This window comes from Labrus bergylta, chromosome 12, assembly GCF_963930695.1.
Source record: "Labrus bergylta chromosome 12, fLabBer1.1, whole genome shotgun sequence".
NCBI lineage: Eukaryota > Metazoa > Chordata > Actinopteri > Labriformes > Labridae > Labrus > Labrus bergylta.
The window spans coordinates 8,006,341-8,030,298 of record NC_089206.1 but is presented as its reverse complement, the minus strand read 5'-3'; the positions used below and the strand labels follow the sequence as shown (position 1 = coordinate 8,030,298).

The following is a 23,958-nucleotide window of genomic DNA, read 5'->3' as shown; positions in this document are numbered from 1 at the left end:
TTTCTGCAAAGAAATAACCGACCAACACCTTTTATCAAGAAATACTATGAACAAAAACAGTGTCTGGAATGTAACTTTATTTCTATTGAACATACAACGCTCTATTACCTTTAACAACAGGTCATACAAATTGCACATAAATATAGTATCACACAACACAAGGTTTTCTTGATAAATCATCTTAATATCTTCAGGCAAAATGTCTCAATCATACCTATGATAGATTGGTTTTTTTTGTTGTTTTTTTTTAGCAAATACTGTCATGTACAGTAAGTGTGAGTACATGCACCCTGATGCACACATTAATTATAAGTATGCATGTTTTTTTTTTGCATGTACTTAAAAAGAGTGCAGTATAGATTTTTTTTTTTTTTTTTAGTGCAAGCCCCGTCTCCTGTGTAGTATCAATGCCCATCTCCAGATTTTAAACACAGTACTTCCAGAAACACTCAGAGTTGCCTCCTCTCTTCCTGAACTGCTTCCGGATGCCGAGCACACGGCTGAAAGGATTTAAGAGATTTTGTTTCTCCAGAAGGACCTAAAAGACAGGATAAAGACGTTTGCTCATCATATGTAGCTTCACATTTATTTTGCTGTTGAAGGATAACATTTGTAGATAACCCACCTCTCTTTTCATCCCCCGAGGAAGCAGGCCACTCGTTCTGGAACCTAAAAGAAATAGAAACATAAGATGATTCTGTGATTTGATAAATCTGATTTAACAGGATAATAAGCCATGTTTCTTCACATGCACTCACACCCCCAACCACCTGCTCCTCAACAATGCACAGATATGATTACGCACGTGTTTTCTTGTAACAATTGCAGAGGAGCGTGTCTCACCATCTCTGTTGATCTCTGCAGACATCAATGTGGGATATCTGAGACTGGCACCATCCTGCAGTGGGAAGGTCTGCTCAGAGAGGGACAGATCATCCAGAGAGCTGACCCCTCGCTCCTCCGCGGACACTGAGGACAAACCAAACAACCACCAGCACCACACAAAGTTAGAAATGAACATGTATAGATTCACAGTGGACATTTTGAATGGGTAACATTTATTTTTACATTTAACATTTGTAACAATTATTGCTTTGAAGAAGAATTTCCCATTAGGGACAATAACGTTAAAGTCTTACACACAGTGCTTCACTTAATTTCTTGATCACTAGGCCCTATTTCTTGGTTTATTCTCGAAAATCGCATACCCAAACTTAAGGCAGTGTCTATTTTTGTTTTTAAAACTACTGTGATGAGTTTTCAGCTAGTTTGGAAACAGACATAAATTAATATTATTAATAATAATATTAATAATATTAATATTAATTAATTAAGGCCTACAAAAGCAAACGAGACCTACAAAATTGATTATTTTGAATGCCTGACACTGCTGCTGTGGGGGAGGTGTCAGTTGAAGTGATTGACTGCATGCTGCAGAAACAGCCTTTTGTTTTCCAATGGTAAAAGCTATACAATGTGACAGAGTGATACGACTGTTTAAAGAAAGCAGTATTAGGTTTTTGTTTGAAAAATGTCACTGATTGAACATGTATAGGACAAATCAGCGAAGTGTTCATAGATCCGGCTTTGTCCAGAGGGGTCGCCAAAACCAACACAAACTGAATGTTCCTCACACGGGAGCTTTAAAGGGACCATGTACAATATTGAACATGAATGTTACCATAAGATGTTTTGTGCAGTGTTATCTCAAAGCTCATACTCAGGCAGGTCACAAAAAAAACAAATATTTTCAGCATTTAATGAAAACACAGTTTTTAAAACTGCTTGAACAGAAAGCTGGGTATATTTTCTAACAGCAGAGGAACCTGCATTAATGCTCAATGATGTGTGAACTTTGGCAGAACAATCAGTGTTCAACACCGCATCTCGAAAGCAATTACATCAAGGAATTGCCTGCCATTAATCTTCACAAATGAGGTTTTATTACTTGAAGCTAATCAAGAAACTGAATTAGCTCAAATTGAGTTGTTATTTTTCACTCACCAGGTCCCGGGTAAGGCATCTCAGCAGATTCTGTGATGGGGTGGGCCAGCAGGGGACCAGAGGCCAGGAGGAGGAAGGCCCAGGACAGAAGATAGTTGCACTTCATCACTGAAGGATGCTGATGTTGGACAAGGTTCTGACCCGCACAGAGCTCTGCAGGTGGAAAGGAGACTTGTTCATGCTCTGTTGGTCCTAACTGGGTTATATACTTCCTGGACTAGCCTGTTGAACCCCTCCTTCATGCTAAACACACAGCCATCAGTTATATCCACCAGCCCGTCCCTTTCTAAGTGTGATAAATCAACAGGATGTCAGAGGTGAATTATAGGATCAATAAAAAGACAAGAGCGTCAGCCCGAGCTTCAAGGGCACAGTCATGTTTTAGCAGCTCCTCGGACCGATTGACTGTTTTACTGACTTTGTAAATGGGACTGAAGCCGTTGTTTCAGATGTCACTCTCTGCCGCATCTCTCAGGGGAGCAGGTGGGGAACTGTGCAGCCAAGTGACTAATGTTTTTATGCAACCAGTTCATTAAACTCTCGGGCCATTTGAATCCTCTTGTCTCAAAGCCCAGAGAAAAACTGAAAACACATTTGGAGCTGCCTACAAAGCGGGGAGAAAACCTAATAAAACAGCATAATTACTGGCACAGAGCTTCAGTGGAAATGCTAAAATGTTCAAGGCCTTTTAGCCTATAAGCCACTTGACATTTCAAATCAATTTAAGACAGCAGAAAGAGAATTTTTCATGGGTCACTGAATCAGATTGATTCAGGCACATTATTTAGAGGCCTTGTTCTGTTAAACGTTACATTTGTGCTTACACTTGTTCTTAGCCATGACATAAAACTCAACTTTATTAGTCGTCCAGAGTCAGAAGAGCTTACCTATTTACAAAGATATAGACAAAGTCATATTTTCTCCTCCTGTATGTAAATTGTATCTTTATTAGAAGTGTGACGTCAATTTCAGACCCTTGTATGGTAATGAGGCTCAACCAAGCGCTAGTGACATTTAATTTTACGACCAGAGGGCCAGACGCTCCATTAGGTGTTGGTGTATATCATAGATATTAGGATTTATATTCTGTTAAAGTCAAGGTCCAGCCGCTGCTCCTTATTCAACCGTCTAAAATAAATGTTTTCTCCTCTGCACTTTACACAGGCCCTCTTTACAATTTATGGGGAATCTATAAAATCTGTAAGGCACTTGTGTTTAGAACCATTAAAAAAAACATATTTTACACTTACCTCAGATGCATTATGTGTGGATCAATACAAATAGAGCAGAGTGGTAGTAATAAGTCCATAAATTCATAAAGCATGTTTTAAAAGAACTGGAAGGGGAAACTGTGTATTTAACAATGTTTTTAAATACTAGATAGTTGAATTAATTCCCTAGAGTAATAAATAAATGAATAACTTTACAAACATTAAAAAATATATATGAAAACATTTAAAAGGAAAACGTTTAATCTCAAATACATTTTGCTTCTGGAATTATAAATATGAATGTGAGCAGGTATATCTATTTAAATACATGTTGTCTGGCTGAAATAGAAAGAGCCAAAGCGTTGTCTTGGTCTGAAAACATCTCACCTGGTGGGTGGTTTCAAACACAGCAACACAATGTATTGTGTGAGTGTGTCATTTGTTTTGCCAGGAAAAATAATCACAATATATGCAGCTACATCTGTCAGATGAACACTGAGCAAAATGTGAAAATCCTTCCTTATAAACCATGAAGTCTACCTTTTATACAAATAAACATTTACAAAGGCAGATTATTTATTATTTATTATTATTTGAGGATTATAATTTGCTTTAGTAGGCTACTGAAGTAGCACCATGCACATGCCTGAAATGTTTCAGATTAAACCTATTTACAGTCTATAGATTAAACACTTTGTCATTTATTAGTTTTCTTTTGACTTTCTCACTGACAGGAGACAACTACAAAGTCTGTCAACATCTGCGAAGGAAAAAAACAATGACCTTATACAACACAACAGCCAAACATGATCCAAGTATGTTCAACAAACACTATCAGTAATGTAACCCGACAAGTTTTTGTGACTTGATCATATTTGACCTCGTGAAGATCTAAATGACATAAGTATAGCCAGCAGGGGGCAACATCATGTCTTGAAAACCGCAATAAACTTGCAGTGCACCTCAATACATTTTAAGCACATAAGCTCTCTGTGTGAATTCTTCATCGTGGAGCCAATGAATAGACTGATAGAGCTCAAGTGGAGAAAAAAATCTTCCTGGGATGTCTTCTTGGGTCCTCTCCCCCTTTGTATTTGTCTTTTAGGTTTGAAAGAGTGCACGTTGAATTAGTCACAGCGCAAGACACCTTCAAATCGAAAATAGCCTATAAATTCTCATCCTTTTCAACATTTACAAGACATTTATTTGAAGGCAACACTTTCCCTGCACTGAAATTACACAACTAGCCTTTATTTATATGAATAGTCCCTGCCCCACTAAATAAAAAGCCACAGCTTTGTCCAGGTTAATAAGATGCACACTGGATTAGAACGTTTGTTTATTGCTATTTATTCCCAGAAATCAAGTTATATTTTCTCTGCCTTTTCTTGAGCTCATCTGCAGGGAATAACTCCAACAGAATAAGCAGATAAAACTTTTAAAACTGTTGTCTAAATGCTCAATTAAAAAAAAAAAAAAAGTCGCCCAAGACTCTCTCAACCTTTAGCCATATTTTCCCAATTTTTGTAATTTAAATAAATAAAAAAAAAACATGCATCTAACACGTTTATTTTTGGACATTTATGCTGCAGACTGAGAGAATGGAAAATCCAGCTGGTTTAGTGCTGCCTTCAATAACTGTTAGAAATATTGCAAACACGAAAAGTGAGTATGGTGGGCCTGTATGACAGTGTAGTTGTTATATTATGTGGGAAGGGTGTAAAAAAACAAAACAAAGGTGTGCGCCTATTGTGTTGCTGTTGTCTGGAAGCTTGAAATGTATGCAAACATTTATATAAACTACTTAATCCATTAGTTCATCCTTTTGGCCTGAGCTGGCGGATCTTTTAACATTATTACCAGCTTTACTACTATCTACATCGGTCCTTGAACTCTTTAAATACGTAGGCCTTTACAGTGATAAAAGTTTGTTTTGGTTTCTTCTGTTGTCAGTGAAGTCAGTGATTTTACTTTCAGACAAATCGTGAGTCGTGATTAAGTTTTGGCACCGATATGTCTGAGCCTGAAAGAAGCACCTGAAGGCAGCAGCCGTTACCCGCCCCCCCCCTGCCCGCCTCCCCCCCCCCGAACAGGAGCTGCCGAAGAAGCAGCCTGAGCGACAGACTGTGGGCTGAAGTTTGTCCGCCCTGGCTTCCCATCAAGAGTCGATGGTGCTTTTGTTTCATTGATGAACAACGACGACGACAACAACAACCCGTCGGCTTCGCTTTAGGATTCACAACCAAACGAAGAGGGGCGTTTAGAAACGGTCAAAGCACGTTGGTGACATTTTCGATAAACTGTGGAGAGACAGAGAGAAGAGAGAGGGAGAGGGAGAGGGAGAGGGAGAGGGAGCGTGCGGCGGAGCGACTAAAGTTGACACCTGGCTGTCGTGTTCGGTACTTGTTGAATGTCAGGCTGTGTGCACACAACACAACAGTGGAGCCTGTGTGGGCAGCGTGCTGCGAACAGGTAGGCTTGTAAAACAAAGACGGAGTGGCTTAATGTTTGTAGGCTTTGTATTTTACTCTGCACACACACACACACACACAAAAAACAACAAAAACAATTGACCCACCGTGAGACAGATACTTCTTTAACCATAAAGTCTACTTCATGCTAAGCTGCTGTTAGCGAACTGTCATTGACTCTGAGCGACTACTTTACTTAATAAGCTGTTTATGTGAAAGACATTACAGTCTCTCTATTTATCTTGGGAGGTTTTAGACTTTCTTACTTCCTTAAATATCAATTTCAATGTCTGGATAACTCCCACAACTCCCTCTCTTGTGTCAGGGTCTTCTGCATCACTATGACATATTGACAGAAGAGGGACAGTGATGGCAGAGCTGGAAATTGACCAGACAAACCTTCCACGTGTCGAAGAAGGTAAGATCAATCCTCCTGCATGTGCAGAAACTTTAATCCCTGTTTAAGAGATGTGTGTGGGTGTGTGTGTGTGAAGAATGCACCATGGTTTATTCAGGGTATGTCTTAAAATACTTCCAAAGTGAGTCCAGAGTCACCTACTGAGCAGCAGGCATCCAGTGTTTGAGCTGTGGGCACTTAAACAGAGAAAACATGAAGGACAGACATGTTGTAGAATGAGACATGTGACAACTTTCTTTTGTAATCTTTTTTCCATGTTGGCACAGAGTTGCAGCTGTTTTTCTTCTGACCTTGCGTGTCTGCTTTATTGCTTTGGCTTTTTATTTATTTATTTATTTTTTATATGTTTTGTGTTTTCTTTAAGCAGTGCTGAGATGGATCTCATCACAGACGAGTCTTGTTTTTTTGGGGTGGGTTTTGGGTGCGCCGCAGATAAGAGCAAGTAATGAGATGGATGTTTGTGATATTTGGAGAAGGAAATGCTATCACATGAAGAGGAAGACTTCGGTAAAAGTTTATTGTTTTTTTTTTAACTTTAAAATTCAACTTAAGGCGCATCCAATATAAACAGTCCCAGAACAGAGATTTATTAAACCCAAAAGAGACATTCTGTTTAGAGGTCGGTTTCTTTGGTATACAAATATAAATGGACTTATTGGTAAATGCAGATGTTGAAACAACAAGTTTAAGAGCTAAATTAAACAAATAATATTCATCTGCATAAACCAAAAGTTAAAAAATAAATAAAAATGTGGGTACAGATTAATTTCTCTTGACAAAATCACATGCATGGCTAAATCATTTGACATGGTCGTACTAATGCAGCCAGTATGAAAACATTCCCAGGTAAGAATGTCTAAGCCGTGGCCTGGGTGTAGACCGCTGACTCAGGCCTTGGCATGTCTACACTAATGAACAGGCTGGAAATAGGTCTGCATGTCTTTTATCACGGGAGATAATTCAGCACTCCACTCTTGTTTCCATACACAAAGGGCACACTGTGCCGTTTAGCATTTTTATGCCTAATCAAGCAGGGGCTGGGGCACACACAAGCCAGTTATAGCACAATAAACTGCTCATTGACACAACTGGTGTGAAACCAAATGTCTGCACAGTGTCGTTTTGTCTGCTCATTATATACTTTATCCAGACAGATGTATCAGACTGTGCTGCTGTCTCTCTCTGTGGCACTATGGTCATTTAGTTTATGCCCCATTGTGGATGTTTATGTTTCAATTTCACTGAGAGCCGTAGTTCCTCGTGTCTCACTTCTCCTCCACTTTCCTCCTCATCCGAGACTCTTGGCCCAGTCAACTTTTCTTTGTTTTCACTGCCCCTTATCAGTTCCTGTTTTGTCCCTCCTCTGGCTGCTCTTGATTTAGCCTGATGTACGGAGGGAATGCAGCTCTCAGAGGAATTCCCCCTTCCTCACCCCCCCTGTTCCTAATTTCACTCTCACTAACTGACCCAGAGTCCCGTTGCCCCGCACCTCTCTTTGTTTTCCATGACAGTTTGGTCCAATTCATGGGCTGGCTGGTCCAGTGCACTTAGTCTATATCACACACACAGAGCTGTGGGATGAACGGGCACTTAGTGGTGAAATCTTGTGCGAAAAAAGCAGCATGCTGGAGAAGAGAACAGACCAGAGAGGAGGAGAGAGAAGAGAGGGAGACAGCGTGTGGGCGGTCGGTGGGGGATTTTGGCTGAAAATAGAACCCTTGTCATTTTCTCCTTTCGCCGATTTCTTTGTTTGGCAGGCACTCGCTTCTGCAGCTATCCAAGGGGCTGCGAAGATGAAAGAAGCCTATCTCTGTCTGTGTTTGATCGGCTGCTCCCTCGTGCTGGATGCCTGAGATAATCTGAATAATTTTGATTTGATGTCAGTTCTCAAAAGCCTTGTGGGTTTTTTCAGCTGTTTTACTAAAAGACAGATTATACCCTTTTCTGATTTTGTTGTACATGCATAAGTCTTCTTTTGACCACCAGTAATTTGAAATATTTAAAGGGGCGGAAGTCATAAATTACAAGATAATTCTCTTAGTTTTGCCTTTGAGTTGCATAGGTCATGGTTTCCTATAGTTTTGTTCCTGCAAGGAAAGTCTGCACACACGGTTTGGGAGCATACTGAGCTATACATTTGGTAGCCTCGAAGATTTTCAAGTTTTTTTTTTTTTTGCACTCTTTCTTACACAGTCTTTCCCTTCTAGAGTTGTCACAGTCACTTTTCAGTTTTCTCCTGCATCTTTGTGTTACTATCCTCTTAAGAAAAAGACATGGCCCCACAGGCACCTCTCAGTGCCCTTATTAAGAAGCTTATAGTGGAAGTCTAGCAAGACATTTGAAAACACACTTGGCCTGGACCCGCCCCACACCATCTCCCTCAAAACCTGTTCAGCAGTTATAATAACACAGTCTCCTTGTCCCGCCTCCAGAAGGGTAATGTGAACGTAGTTTAAAGGAGTTTGGAAAAACAAGTTAACCCGCAATGCAGACACACCCACACAGACAGACCGGACAGTTTCCTCTATATTTGCCTCCTTTCCTTTCGGTCCACTTTTAAGTAGGATTTAGGCGTAAACTCATGTTTTGAACTGTCGGATTAAAATCAAGCCTTTGACCTAATCCCTCCTCATTGACAGACTGGACGCATAAGGGCAGGTGGGAGATCCGTTTAGCGGATAGTCTGTTAAGCTGTATAACAGGTGTAAGTGGTAATGCATGTCTGTCTTTGGTATGGACTTACTCTCAGGGTAGACTTATGTGGTCATTTCTGGTGTAAACGGACACTTTTGATGGCTTAGTGGCTGTCTGGGTGGTTTATGTTTGGGTGACCTTTGACTGTTTAGCCCATGTAGACAGAAACAGACACTGAATAATTCCAAACAGGACACTTTTCTTTGGTTTGGGGATTTATGGTTGAGCTCGCCTAAATTTCGCTACTTTTTTTAATTTCCTGTTTACAGAGCTGAACAAAGAGAAGAAATCCTCAGTTTGACTTGTTATATCAACCAAGAAGCTGTTCTCGAAATGTTGAAAATCAACATTTCATAGTAGGCTCGAGTTGTTTTATTATAAAGAGGAAGGGGACCTTGTGCATTTTGAAAATATGCATATGAAAACAGATAGCGATCAATGTTTGTGTCTCTGAAGAAAAAAAAAAACACATGTACTTTTTCTACAGCACAAACTCTTCAAGATAGCAGACAGAACTGTTAAGTCTGGGATAAGTTGAAGGCTTGATGTTTAGTCTGTTCTCAGTTAGCTATCACAGATATACTTTACCTTGTACCATAAACTGGATAAATCACTCTTACAATGGATCTGGAGGCCTCACATTCATTCTCTTCCATGGCCTCATCCAGCCAAACTTCAGACAGTAAGTTAACTTCCAGGGTCTCAGGGTCTTTGCTTCTCTTTTGGTCCTGCATTCCGTCAGTGTTTCTTCTGACAAAGAGACTGGAAAAAACAAACAAAATGTAAGCCAGCCAGTCCATTTTAGTAAAACTAAATGAAGAATGAATGTCTTTTAACTTTGACTAGAGATGCATGTTGTTCAGCTATGTTTATCATGTTTGTCAGCCATTCAATCATTCATTCAAAATCAGGTTTATGGCCGAGTCGATTACACATACAAGCAATGATTCTTGACGTTTTAGGTGAAAAAAAAAAGAACAAATTAGAATATATACTGGTAAGTAGGAAGCTAGTGAGCAGCAGTGCTCCGGCTGTCAAGGGACTTAAATATGATTTTTTTTTAATATATTGGCAGCTTTTTTTTTTTTATTTAGGAAAAGAAGCAAATAGAAAAACATAATAGGAATGTGATGAGCTGAGCATTTTTCACAGATCTTCAACAATTAAAAGAATAAACAATCAAGATATTGAAAACAACTTTCAAATCAATTGATGACGGGAATATTTATCGTTGGCAGCGTCAAGCTGATATCATTGATTCAAAGTTTTAAATACAACTTTTTTTCAATTCATTAATTATATTTTAATGTAGACTTTAATAGGGCTTTTGATTTAGTCTTATAGCATTTTCAGGACCCTGATTTGAATCGAATGAGTCCCATAAGGTGACAGACTTGGTGATACAATCAGAAAATATGGCATTTAATGCAGCAGTATAAAATGTATCAGGTTTATTACAGACAGCATATCACATTCATTTCAACTCATAGTGTGAATACCTGAGTATCCGAAGCAGTAATCACATGGGTGTAAACATAAGTGTTCTCTCCACGGCCTCTGATGCGCTCAGTGGAAGGATTATTACAGGACTGCTGTTTTTAATAGGCCTGGCCTCTTGCTCAGTCTGGAGGCTCTTCTCTCCACAGTGAGCTAAATCACTTCTACAACACCATTTTCTGTCCTTCTCCTGGAATTTAGAGGAACGATTGTAGGAAATTAACAGCAATGATATGTCTCTGGCTAAAGATCGTTGAAGTCTGGTCTGGTCTCAATGAAGTGTGTGTCTGCAAACATGGAAGAAGTAGAGATCTGGTTGAACGTGCTGATGACTGTCTGCGTTTATTTTCTCTGAAGTGGATTTTTGAGTTTGTTTAACAGATTTTAAACACACTACGCTTCAGTCCATGCAAACTGCCAGGGCTCATTCAGGACTACTTAGCATGTTTAAAGATTCAACTATTAAGAGCAGTATACAGATCAGAGAGTAATGCAAAACTCAATGTGCTTAAAACCTCATGATTTGAGTTTTAAAATGCATACAGGTCTAAACAGAGCAGTTTCAAGTGTCTTACGTTGATGAGCCCTTTGTTTGCCTTCTCATGTTTACGAACACTCTTTTACTGTGTCTAAAGGTCTTGTGTCTATCTTAAAGGTCTATGTCTTTTCTCAGTGCTTTGACAAAACCAAACAAGGTTGGATAGCGTTAATGCCATGAAACTGATATCTTTTAGGAGAGTATCCAGCAGCAGGTGGCCAGATTAAAGGATCGTGGGATAGGGAAGACTCAGTTTGCTGCGAAATGGCTCAATGTGGAGAAAAGACTGAGCTGGTGTACAGAGAGCTCTGAGTTAAAGCCTGACAGTTTTCACTCTGCATACATTTGAACCATCTTCACAGGCTCGGTTTAAATGGTTGCAGGTGGTTCCTAAACTTTGCATCTTCATTTGGTAGTCATAGTAAGCACTAAAGAAAAAAATGTGTCTCTGTCTATTCAAATCTTTTCAACAACAATTTAAACGAGCATGTCTTTAGTGCTCATGATAGCATATTATATGAAGTATGTAGGCATGTATACGCACAAACCAAACAAATAGAGTAGGTCACACTATTGTTTTTTTAGAATGAGGTCAACCTGTTCTTCTGTTGCTACTTCATACTCTAACTTAGACAGGACAATAAAATTGCCTCTTCCATGTCTGTCTGGAACACTGGTACCCTGCTATGATGAGTACTTTAAGAGAGCCTTTTATATATTTAACAGGGAATGGATACATGCCAGAGTGGTGAGTGGTTTCTTTTTATATAGTTTTGAGGGACATTTTGTCCACATTGTCAAAGAAACAGCCGTCATGAAACAGCAATCAGGCCGCATGTTTTCAAAAAGTCTCCTATATTGTTTCCCTGAAGCTTTCAAATGTCTCAGCTGTTGGATGAAGCCATTCATTGCCATTTAAGACTGTGGATATTTTCTGTCGTTTTAGAAATCACCAATCTGAAATAATTAATTATAACTTCCATATCCCCCCCTCCTTCATATTTAAAAGCTTTGTAATGTTTTCATGTCGATTGATGATTTTATCCTCTGTGGTTTCAGTGTGCCAGTGTTTTGCTGTGCTGGAGGATGGAGTGTTGGCACACAACCTGCAGGAACAGGAAAGTAAGTACAATGTCGAGCCACTATGGCAGCTGCCCACGGCCTACATGTGTACCTCTTTGTATCATGTGGGTCTGCTTTTTTAACCTTTAAGTTACTTTTTTGAAAGTAATTAGCTAATGAATAAACTTAGAATCTATAAGTACACATGATACATAGATAGTAAAACATACCAAATGTTAAAACTATTTAATTATCATGATCAAACAAGCCAGACCAGGAAGCCTAACATAGTAATGTTGTACTTTTTAAATGGTTAACTTTTGTCTGTAACCGTCGTATGAGTATGTCCTTGTGACTTTCCACAGTAAACAAAGGACCAGCTTGTCATACACAATGCTTAGGCATGAACACACAAAATCATCAGGTTTAGACTGGAAGTAATAGTCCAGGTCACACATAGTACTTCATTATTAAACACTGATTAATGTTAACCCTCCAACTCTTTCTCTACTTTTTCCCTCATAGTTGAAAAATACTACACCACCAACATCCAGAAGAACAAACTAGTCCAGAACGACATCCGTGTGGCTAAAAGGCTGCAGGACGAGGAGGAAGAGCAGCGGATGCATCAAAGTGCAACTCTCCGACAGGCCTCCAGACAACTGTAGGTAACTCCTGCTGACAAATTCAGTGTTACAAAGTTAATGCTGTACTATACACATGATACTACTACATATCCTGCAGGTACCCTTGACTTACTCCTTGTAGATTTGCTTCATAGATTTATATTCCTTTTTCTTTTCTTTTCTTTTTTTTGATGATTTGTTCGTAGTGGCATCTGTAACATGTGTTTTTTTCATCCTTTGAACATCCATAGTGAGGCACAAGACTTCGAGTATGCTCGTTTAATTCAGGAGGAGATCCAGCGCTGTGCTCAGGAGACCCACAGGAGAGAGCTCTATGATGAGGTGAGCTCAAAATGTGTTTAATTATGTCTACATGCAGTTTAAATTCAACCATGTAATGTGTTAAGATTTAGATGGAAGACTTCTCACTGGGTTGACGTTCAGTCTGTGCAGGTGGTCACATGATATCTAAGTCTCCCTTTAGGGTCGCTATCAGAATGCCTTTATTATCATTGCACAGCTGTACAACAAATATGGTGCTTCTTTTAAACGTTACGTACATACAATAAAAAAGCAGAAACATTCAGCACATACAAATGTAAATATAGATTAATAAAACCACACAAAAAAGGAATTGCAATGTCTGTTGGTGAAGCCACAAAGTAACTTGTTGTTTCACTCCTCTGAAAAGGTGTTGAGCAGTCTACATATTTATTATTGCATTCATTATTATTGGAACTATCTTAAAACGTTTAGGTTTTAGTTCAGTTTTCTGATGGCATGTATCATCACATTACATCAGTTGTATTTGAAGGAGTTCCCCTTTTGTAAGTCGCCTGGAAAAAAAAGGGGGCAAAGGTCAGTTCTGACATCACGTGAACCTTCATCTACTCGTTAATTATCGACTTACAAAACACCATGAAGTGATGCATCTTATCAATTCTGAAATCTGCACCCATCTGTCCCAGTGAAAAGCCATTATTTCTTTTCACTCAGGGGGTTGCTACTACTTCTTTTATTTACTCTAACTTCAAATGAAACGGCCCTGCAGTCGGTATGCAGACAGAAAGCTGATTAAAACATGGCAGATATAAATGAAGCTTTTAATATGCTTAGAGATGTTTTTAATTGATAAACTGTAGAATGAAATGATTATTTGAACTCTCTTCTTTTTGCACACGAGAATATTTTATTACTGAAAATACACATCAACATCATACGCTAGAACAAGGTCCAGGGTGTGGTTAAAACGGTGAGTAGGCTCGTCAACACCTGGGGTCAAACAGATTGAGTCCAGTACAGACAGAAAAACAGTGCTAGACCATCATTACCAATGTCCACATGATTTAGTTATTCTATTTTATTTAGATTTTAGTTTTTGTGGGACAGTGGATAGAGTCATAAATCAGGGAGAGAGTGTGGGGAATGCCATGCAGAAAAGGAGCCACAGACCTGATCTGATCCCGGGCTTCAAGGACAACAGCCTCTGTGCATGGGGCACGCAAACTTACCACTAGGACCCTGGCCCCCCCGATGTCTACATAATTGTCAAAGTCACAAACTAATATTGTTTTATAAGAACAAAAATGTAAAATGTGATTAAAAACTCTATACTATAATAAATATGGGTGTTCTTAAACGGTTAGAAAGGACAAGGCTTTCAAAAAAGTCTAATTCAGATTTGGTCAGGGGTTGATTAGAACACTAGAAGTTAAAAAAGCTGTCACTATAGTATATTACATGACTTGGAGGAGTGGATTCATTTAAACTAACATATTCATTGACACAGGATGTCAGGTGTCAGGTGTATGCAGACTGAGATAGTCCTAATATAAAAGGGCAATCATGACAGTAGGCACCAACCTTGAATTAGCAGCAGCATGATCCTTTGAAGTTCTGCACAATCAGCACAGGGGCTCCTCATAGAGTTATATGGCACTTGGGACATACTTGTGTATCATTTAATTATCTGGCTGTTACCAGCAGGTCAGGGAGTATTACATGGTTCACTTTTCCCTCTCTCAGGACTATCTGGGTCCATAATGAATGGTGGTTGCAGCAAAGTGCTGCTCTGTGCCTCTGCTGTGTCCGCTGAGCTGTAAGAAAGCTGTATGAACAAAGTCAGCTGTTGAACTGGGACACAAGCTGTCAGCTACCAATGTGGATGATGGCTCAATCTATGTCTTTTGTGGTTGACTCCAGGCATGGACCATCAGCCTTGTGTGTACTTGATTCTTACTAGATGTGAACACTTAAGATGTTTCAGACTTTGTGTAAGAGGCAGGTTGAGTAAAAACAACATCTTAGTACAGCGTTTAATCAAGAGAGTGGCTCAGCTATTATGAGGTTACCCTTACCCTTTAAATGGTTTATCACTGTAATCCGGGTTACCAAACTGGTTGGGCTAAACCTGTTTTGGTTTTTTTCCAAGTTAAATGTCAACTTAAAGACATGGCCACTACGGTTAAATAACTAATCTTTAAATTCATAATTATAGATTTAGATATGTATATATTACTGCTGAGATATGAGTCCTTGCTCTGTTACTCTCTTCATTTTGTAGTTTTGTGTCAAATTCTCAAGCATCAGTATTGTTCTTAGTAAGTTACAGTCTATTAAGATTGTTTACAGTGGGACCTTGTGTCTGCAATAATATTCTCCTCGACCTATGATGTGCTTATTAGCGAAACTGACCTTGCTTAACTAATACTGTCATCTGTTTTTTTTTTATGCTTTACATTATCAGGAACAATATTCTTCCCTCATCTTATTCAGCATCTGCTTTTTGTAGACAAAAACAATTTAAACAATCTTTACATTTGTATTAGTTGCTTTGAAATCTAAGTTATCCATTTTCCCTGCTCTTTATTTGTTGCACAGCACAAGATGCCTCCAACATTTTGTAAATACCAAAAAAAAAACTAATTCTGAACCCCAAACAGGAAGTTGCAACCAGATGGTTTCCATCAATTACATCTCCTGTGTTGTTCCAACGTCAACTCAGAAGTTCAGCTCCTCAAATGCTATGTTTTTATGTATGTGTATTTTTGCATCATTTATGTGCATTTCTGAAGATGGGTGACTTTACAAGGAAAATAAAAATCGGACTACCCGCCAATAGAGAAAGTGAAAGAAAAGCATTGTTGGTGAAAACTGCCAACTCTGCCACTAAACTCCCCTGCTGGAGCGGTCTGCTTCACAAAGCCGCTTCAGCACGATATTTTCCTTTACCCTGCAGTTTCCTTTTAGAGGAGGCTGCCTTGAACGGGCTTATAAAAGCTCCTTGTTTGGAGGATGTGAGGTCAGGGAGGCTGTGGGGGTTCATTCATCATTATAAAAAAGGTTTGGTTTGAACTCTGTTGGAACAAACATCAGGTGTCTACACAAAGTTGAAAGGTGAGGCCGCTTTTACCTACTGGGTAAAAAGTCATGTAAGGTTATGCAGCACAGGATGTGAGTAATTATTCATTATGGATGTCATTATTTCTTTTGAGAGTTAATGTTGGGATGAAATAATAAACTATTACCCTCCTGTTAGATTACCTTCCTTAATGACTGCCTGATCAGAGGTGTTGATCAAATATTTGCCTCCCTGTAGAGTCTGCCTTTAATTAAGGAACAGAAGGCATCAGGCTGAGCTCTTTTAAATGCCAGATCCCTATGGCACTCCACACCTAACCTCCCGTAGCTAGCTGTTAATTGTCTGCTGATGCTTGCAAAGCAGCTGACGTACACACACACACACACACACACGCACACCCTGATTGCAAAGCTAAAGAAGCTGCGTTAGCTTTAGTTATGATGATTAATGTTGCCAATGCTGCCCACAGAGGGATTTCATACAATTAACTGTTATAAATTTGCTGATATGTAGAGAACATTATTATTCCTGGCCTGTTCAAGAACAACAACACAAACACACTGTGGGGAAGGGGGGGGGGGGGGTCTCATTTAGAGGGCAGAGAGTACTGTACAGCAGCTCTGGTGAGAGGCCAGGCATTCTCCACTGACAAGGTGTTACTTCAAGTGAAGCAGTCAGCTGGCCTGCTTCTGTTTTGTTGTTGTTGTTCCAGAGTTCAGACTGAAGGAGATGAAAGGTTTAGCCTTAAATGTTTCCACCCAGAGCTGACTGTGATGAATAAAGGCCATTTATTTGGCTTAACCTCTTCTCTTGAATGACAGTGGTTGTTGAATGAAAAACAAATCTCCATGGTCTCCTGTTGTGTATTGATTAGTATATTAATCAAGTAAAAGCAATGTTAGTAGTGTAGGGGTCAAAAGTGGGATGAGGGTCAATGTATTAAGCAGTTTAAGAGCAATTTTCTGAATTGTCAAAGAAAACAAAGATAAAAGCAAAATCTTCTTTTTATATCATGACACATTTCTAGAAGATTGTGTTTCATGCCTTTAGAAAAAATGTTTTCAGGGTTATTAAAGTTCTCACCTTACTTTCGTTTTTTTTATAAAATCTAAGTAGTGCTGCCACCTGCTGGTTGAATACATTCAGAACTGTTTATTTGATGTTTTTGAGAAACACTTCCACTAGTGGCAGTTCAGGGTTGCACAGCAGTGTTGTAACAAGAAGTAAACATTCATTGGAGCTTGTTTTGACTTGTTTGTAAAGATTTTATCCAGATTCTTCATTTGCTTTGATAACTAAAATAGTGTATAGAAAATGAGTCACTTAAAGAAATATTGTTGGAGAATAATTCAGGTTAGGATCGAAGGGTTTTAACAGTCACTCAAATCTAGTTGTGAATTCCTCTCAAACTCTAAAAAATACTAATCATCTATCAATTCCTCTCCCACTATTTTGCAGAACACCTTCATCTCTCTGAAATCTTTCTTAATACTAAAATCCTGTTTTATTACTCAATAGGGCCAGAGCACTAAGCGGTGCAAAGATCTTAATGAAACAGAAAAAAATAGATCTCTCTTAATTTATGTCTTCTGAAATGTTTTAAAGGGACTTTATGTGCTGGAAAACCCTCAAATCTCTGCACACACATTTTCATGTTTGTTAGTTGTGTACCGTAATGAGTTTAAGTTCTGATTTTTTTTGCCATGTAAGAGGAAGTTGAAATGAAACCAGGAAATGAAATGTGTCTGTATACGTCAGGGCATGCTCAAAGCTGCTTATTACGTTTATTTTAACATACGTATAAACAAACAATCTGTACTGTTGTGTTTCCACAGGAAATAGCTAAACGTCTGCAGGAGGAGGAGAAGCAGAGAGTCAGGAGTAGCAGCAGAGGGCAGGAGGGCCATAGTGAAGGTAAGGTCAAAGTTTTACAGTTTGTTTTATTGTTACAGATTTTTTGGGTGATATGACAGCTGACAGGAAATGTGGGGTGAGAGAGTTTGGGATGACGGGCACCAAACAGCATCAGGATCATCAGCTGAACCTCGGACCAGTCAGACAAGGACTGTAGCCTCTCTGGACGTGCTGACAGTCTCTCTAACAACGCTTTGCTCTCCTTCTATTTATTGTTAGATATTAGTCAGTCGTTCAGCATGAACAAAACATTCCTAACAAAGCTTCTACTATTTTATTATCTTCATAATGTGTTGTATCTGAATCAGCTGCATGCACATAACATGTCTTTTATGTTGTCAGTTATGCATCATATCTGTTTTGTCATATATAAATGCATTGGAAAGCCTCATTTGTGTCTAAAACATTTATATAAATTGTTTTAGGTTACTCTTGAGTGACATGCGTTTGTCATGTGTTGTGTTGCCTTGTTGTAATTAACTACACTTGTCGTAGAGTAAATGCTGGTAGCCTCACCCATCTTCCCTGCTTTTGTGTTTGCATGTTTGGCATTACTAAAGGCAGCTCCTCCGATCCTGCTCTGCCTTCCCCTCACCAGCACACACTCGGCTTCTCTCACCAAGGAGACGAGCAGTACTCATCTACCACCAGCAGGTGGCAATGTTCTACCTCTCACGACAATGTAGACTTTACTGAGCCTCTGGCTGACTCCCCCAGGGGGTTAGCAGCTCAGAAAAACACAACTCCATGGTCAAATCAAGGACACACAGATTCCTTTAGGGAAATAAGGAATACATTGAGAGAGCCTTTGAGTGAGGAGTCAGAGGACTCAGACTCAGTTTTCTCTGAGCAGTTCTCTCTCTTGTCCCAGAGTCTGAGGGAAAGACTCAACACAGCACCTCCACGACAGCGGGCATCTTTATATCAGCCACAAGAGAGAAACTACAGAAGTCTTTGCCCTCGCAGAAGCTTCACAGATGAGCTCAGAGGCTTGGAGGAGGAGACAGGAGAATCCAATGATAACTATAGTAAAAATAGTGACCTAGAGAGGAGGAGCTCTAGGATTTGGGACGAGGAAAGAAACCATAGAGCGGAGTATAAGAGTCACCATAGCGGAGATCAGGATAGAGATACGGGGTTAGTTGAGGTAAGAGAAAGGCGATGTAGCCGCAGTGAATCCGTCAGGCTACATGACAGGAGCAGACACAGCAGCAGAGACTTGGCAAGAACATGGAGCGTTAGAGAGAACCCTGACAAACATGTCCGCTTTCGGGATGACAGCAGGAGCTCGAACAGGCAGCAGAGTGAGAGCAGCAGCGTCTGGGAGATGCTGGGCCAGGTCCTCTTGGAGAGGGGTGTTCCTGTGAAGTTTGGCGGCAACGGGGCGCCACTTCAAATAATACCTCAAAGACGAAACAGTCAGGTTCTTCACGGGAGCGAGGCCTCCTACAGTGACACCCAACCACATCAGAGAGCCTTCCAGAGAGCTGCCACCACCAGGCACAGTTTCCATGGAGATATCAGGGAGAGGAGGAGATCATCATACCGAGAGAACAGTGGGAGAGATCAGAGAGAAGAGAGAGACAGGCACCATTATAAAGTAGACCATGACGGGGAGGCTTCTGAGATTAGTAGTAGAGGTTCCTATTTTGATAACAGAGAAAGGCGAGGCAGTAGAAGGATGAAAGAGCACAGATATGATGATGAGAGGGAGAGGACTGCATATGGCTGTGAGGTCAAAAGGGCAACAAGCCAACGCAGGCATTGGCACAGTACCATAGAAGAAAGGTTAAGCTCTGAGGAGGAGCAGGAGATGGAGAGGAGAGTAGAGTGGCACCACAGCAGAGCCCCAAGGCGTAGCCAGAGTCTCAGGAGCAGCAGCGTGGCCTCTACCAGGGAGAGGTCAAGAAACATGGCAGCAGGTAACATCCAGAACTGCAGCAAGCTCCAATCTGCAGGGGGAAGCTTCCACAGCTGCGCTCCTCACCTCTCTGTGTGCATCTGCTCCTCTCGTATTCCCTCAATCATCGTCTAATCTGGACAAATAGAGATTTTTTTAGTGGTGGCTTTGGGTCTCTTACTGAAGTGGAACAGTTACTGGTTTATATCTGTCCTGAAATAATCATCTTGTGCTTTTATTCTAAACTTTTTTTTAGTCAAAGAGAATAAGTAGCATGGAGTGTCTTTCAAAACCTATCAACATCGTTTAACATGCTGCATATTCTCCTCTTTTGGTGTGATTCAAATTCAAAGTCCTTTTGTCTTCCAACTTCTGTTTCAGTTCACACGAATGATTCTGGACCGATCATGTTTTATGATCTTGAACTTTTCATATGCCTCTTGTCGTCGTCATATTACACTTCAGTTCCTTTGTTTGACATGTTCAATCTTTCCTTCAGGAGCGTCACAGCAACCCGATCCAGACGAGACAAGCCTGGACCTGGGGGAGCTGCAGCAGGTACTGAGGGATGAAGAATTGGCAAGAAAACTGCAGGAGGAGGAAGAAAAGCTGTCGAGGAGGGTAATGGACACAAAACTTTATTGTTGCAAAAAATGAAGAAGAAAAGAAAAAAAAAAGCAGTCTGATTTTTTCTCTGACTGTTGCTGCTTTTCATTGCAGCTCTCCCATCCTTCTCCACGAAGTTCTCAGCCAGCGGGAGACTTCAGAGTGGCACAAGTAGCTCAGGATGAGGTACCACAGTGACTTCAGTATGCTTGAATCTTCAGTGTAACACTCAAATGTTGAAAGATGAATTGTTGTGTTTGTGCTCTAGGAAATTGCACGTTTTATGCAGAAGCAGGAAATCAAGTCGAAGCGTAGATCTCGTGAGCTAGAAGGACCTGAATCATGGCGCGAGCACAGAGCCATGATGAGTCATCACGACAGAAGAGCTGCGAAAGACAGACAGGTACATGTGTCATCAACCCTGAAAAACTGTTTCAATATCCAGAGAGTAAATATCAATGCACATCACAGGGTTCAATCAAGAACTTTTTTTTTTTCAATATTTTATTTGTAGTTTTTAGTTTTTGTGCATAATAAAAATAATACATGAACAGAGAATGATTCAAACAAGCACACATGGCTCAGACATGTACATAAATACACATAAAATGAATCAAATAAATGGTAAACTGTAATTGCTTACATAGCTGTCAGTCAGTCAGTACACTCAAATATGCAGGAAATTAAGTCTCTAAGAAGAGGTCTTTGGGGGTAAGAAGGTGAGTTTTCAGCCCACGACAGCTTTGTCCAAGTGGGCAAGAAATGGGTGCCAGATGGCCAGATTGGACCCTGAGTTTTTCCATACGTATGGCTGACATCATTTCAGAGATTAATTTTTGAAAAGAAGGTAGAGAAGACTTCCAGTCTGTCAGTATGAGTCTCTTGCCGATTATCATCCCCAGTGCTAGGGGGCCTTGCAGACGTGAGGGGAGACTTTCACTTTACTGTGAGCAGCCAAAGATGGCAAGACCAGCATCTGAATAAAATAATTTACCGTAGGCCTTAGAATACCAGCAAATATTTTGGACCAAAATCCAGGGAGCAAAGGACAGGACAAGAAAGTGAGAGTCAATGTGTCATCTGAAACGAGGAAACAGAAGAGTAGAAACGATGTAAACTGTGTTTAGAATAGTGAAGTCGGTGGACCGCCTAAAATTGAATCAGCTAGTGTCTACTGTTTACAGAGCAAGAATGTATCATACACAAACTATTATCCCACAAAATCTCAGACAGATCAATGCCTAATCTTCTGTCCAAGCCTCCCTGATCTTCACAGTACGGTCATGCATTTTCTGCTGAGAGGGTCTCAAAGTCATACAGTTTGAATAGTATTTAGAGCTTTTTACACCAGATCGATTCACACTTACCTCTTAAAGGTGTTACTTACCGCTTAAAAAGCTAGTGTCCTAAAAAGGGGGGGAAAAAATCGACTTGACTTGATATAAGGTCACACAAATGTCTTAAAATGTCTTACATGTACCTGTGAGAGGTCTTAAGTTAAAAGAGACATGTCTAAATACTTTTTAAAATCCTCACTGTTGTTCATATTATGTTTTGATAAAATACAGGGAATGGAGGGCAAGAGCAAAAACAATTATTACAATGCAACTGGCAAAATATGCATAACAGCTTTTAAACATTAGCCAATGGGAATCAAAGCAATTCAGTCGAACATGAAATCAGAAAAGCTTTAACTAATAAGCAGCAACCCTGAATTTTGTGTTATCTAACACATTTAAGTTTGTCTTCTTAGTCAACTTTTAGAGTCTGACAGGAAGTCAGATCCTTCTCTGGATTCAAGTGAAATCCAGACCTACATATCCATATCACCATGGGGTGTAGAGGGTCGAATATCCACTTATAGAGAGCTCTCTGTTAGTATTGGTGTTTTTTGTCAGCTAAATGAGTAAGACTCGACTTTCTGCTGCCTCAGGTCCAGCGAGAGAGGCTTGACTCAGAGGGACTTCCCTCCCCCACAGAGGACTGTTCCCCAGAGACCCTGCCACCCAGCCCCATCTCCACTCTACCGTAAATGTCCCTACAGTAATGTCTGTACTTTTACTATGTATCTTATATCGACATCATTTGCTTACTTACAAACTGTTACATTCACAGACCGACCCAGCAGGTCAGAAACATCGCAGAGGAGCTGGACCCGACCTTCCAGTCCAGGAGGCTCGACACAGAGAGCCTCAGAGTGGGGCCAACAGGTTCTGTAAACAGGACGGGTCTCGCTCAGAATGAAACTCAGCAAACAATGGCTGGACACTCAGACCCTTTTCCCTTCGATGCAGGTCCAACCTGTCAGCCACTTCCTGTGCCGCAGCCCGGCCTGCGTGACTTCCTCGAGGAGCCACATTTCATCCCTCCAACAAAACGGCAAACGGACAAATCAGGACGCACTAAACCCAAAGAGAAGAGGGAAAACTGCAAGCAGCAATAATAGCTGTGCTTTTGGAATTCATAAATGTATTACGTTTATAACACTACATATCTTTTCAGCTACATGGTTCTCATATCTGTAAGTCTAAAAAAAGAATCAAGTTTTCTCTCACTATCCATCCCTTCCAGCACTTTAGAGCAGAAAGATGTTTATTAAGTGAATAATGACAATTTGGATGCATGCCTTTTATATTTTTCAAAGGGACATTTATAGTTTGTTTAAACATTGTTTGCATTCTGTAGTGTTATCAAGTGTTTAATTTAAACAGTATACTTTTTTTTACAGATAAATATGTGTTACTTTTTTGTTGTTACTATCTTGTTAGGCAGTCTGTTGTGAACATCTAGAAGAAGAAGTCACTACGATAACCTCCGACCATTAATGACGCAGTTTTCAAGAAGCTACTTAAAGACATCCCTTCTTCGATTTCTGCCAACTCTGTCTATCAGCAGTTTGACCGGACAATGCTGAATGACAATCTAATGAAAGTCCCTCTTGATGAAAAATCAAAGTGAGAGAAGTTTACAATCTAAAGTTCAAAGGTCACCTCACTTTACAAGTGCTTCAACTGCATTTCACTGTGGGAAACATCAGCCGCTTAGAACCGCCCTTTGGATGTGACAGTGTTGATATCTTCCTCATATACAACTGCTTGGTAACCCCCCACACCACCCCATGGAATTTCCACACATGATTACATATGAGTGAATGAGGACTGAGATTCGGTTGAAAGCTGCAGAAAGATTGTTCGTGATCCTTTTATATTATATTACTTGGTTGATATGCAACTCCATTTATTGTATGTTTTATCCACACTGGTTTCTGTAAGTCAGAGACATTTATGAGTTATATAATACAATGCTCCAACAAACTGATTTGATGTTCAAACAGAAAACAACTCGTGTGTTTTGCTTTTGTTGTTGTTGATGTTCGTATTACTGCCACATTTAAAACACTCTTTTTCTTTAGTTGTTTTTTTTTTTTTTATTGTCAGGAAGTGCAACAAATAATAATAAAAAAAATCCTTCATTTTTATTGTCTGATATGAAAATACATTATTAAAGATTGCTCTGGTGTAATCCAGTGCTGGCATAGCTCTAAAAACAGATCATCAAAAAACACATCACGTAAAGAATATAAATGGCAGAAATACACTTTGACATGATATAAAAGAAGTGCATACAAGCAACCAGACAACAGTGGGCAGTTAAAG

General features: G+C 39.9%; 2 protein-coding genes across 5 annotated transcripts; one reads left to right on the top strand and one right to left on the bottom strand.

Moving 5' to 3' along the window:
- Window positions 1–68: 68 nt before the first annotated feature.
- LOC109985016 (urotensin-2-like) lies at window positions 69–3,300 on the bottom strand. Its single transcript, XM_020635229.3, has 4 exons — window positions 2,005–3,300; window positions 844–969; window positions 626–669; window positions 69–538 (listed from the first exon to the last, which is right to left on the bottom strand). Exons 1-4 carry the CDS (start codon window positions 2,108–2,110, stop codon window positions 425–427), a joined length of 390 nt encoding a protein of 129 aa, XP_020490885.1. The 5' UTR covers window positions 2,111–3,300; the 3' UTR covers window positions 69–424.
- A 2,007-nt stretch (window positions 3,301–5,307) lies between these two features.
- ccdc187 (coiled-coil domain containing 187) lies at window positions 5,308–23,774 on the top strand. Of its 4 annotated transcripts, none has more exons than XM_065961203.1 (12): window positions 5,308–5,687; window positions 6,012–6,104; window positions 11,893–11,955; window positions 12,421–12,559; window positions 12,773–12,863; window positions 17,718–17,796; window positions 18,357–19,718; window positions 20,196–20,317; window positions 20,417–20,488; window positions 20,571–20,705; window positions 22,236–22,330; window positions 22,418–23,774. In XM_065961203.1, the coding sequence occupies exons 2-12, from the start codon at window positions 6,056–6,058 to the stop codon at window positions 22,743–22,745; spliced, it is 2,535 nt and encodes an 844-aa protein (XP_065817275.1). In that variant the 5' UTR covers window positions 5,308–5,687; window positions 6,012–6,055; the 3' UTR covers window positions 22,746–23,774. The 4 variants fall into 4 exon arrangements, with proteins under 4 accessions (XP_065817275.1, XP_065817276.1, XP_065817274.1 ...); XM_065961204.1 differs by lacking the exons at window positions 5,308–5,687; window positions 6,012–6,104 and adding an exon at window positions 8,653–9,480 and having other exon boundaries at window positions 22,418–22,512; window positions 22,597–23,774; XM_065961202.1 differs by lacking the exons at window positions 5,308–5,687; window positions 6,012–6,104 and adding an exon at window positions 8,665–9,480.
- Window positions 23,775–23,958: the final 184 nt, after the last annotated feature.

What these genes read in the sequence shown, in the direction of transcription:
- LOC109985016 (XM_020635229.3), bottom strand. Translation starts at nt 2,110, where the DNA reads ATGAAGTGCAACTATCTTCTGTCCTGGGCCTTCCTCCTCCTGGCCTCT. An exon ending in TGCAGAGATCAACAGAGATG is followed by an intron (nt 670 to 843) that starts GTGAGACACGCT and finishes TATTTCTTTTAG; the next exon opens with GTTCCAGAACGAGTGGCCTG. An exon ending in CTCGGGGGATGAAAAGAGAG is followed by an intron (nt 539 to 625) that starts GTGGGTTATCTA and finishes CCTGTCTTTTAG; the next exon opens with GTCCTTCTGGAGAAACAAAA.
- ccdc187 (XM_065961202.1), top strand. Translation starts at nt 9,420, where the DNA reads ATGGATCTGGAGGCCTCACATTCATTCTCTTCCATGGCCTCATCCAGC. An exon ending in GTCAAGAAACATGGCAGCAG is followed by an intron (nt 19,719 to 20,195) that starts GTAACATCCAGA and finishes TCTTTCCTTCAG; the next exon opens with GAGCGTCACAGCAACCCGAT. An exon ending in AGCCCCATCTCCACTCTACC is followed by an intron (nt 22,331 to 22,417) that starts GTAAATGTCCCT and finishes TTACATTCACAG; the next exon opens with ACCGACCCAGCAGGTCAGAA.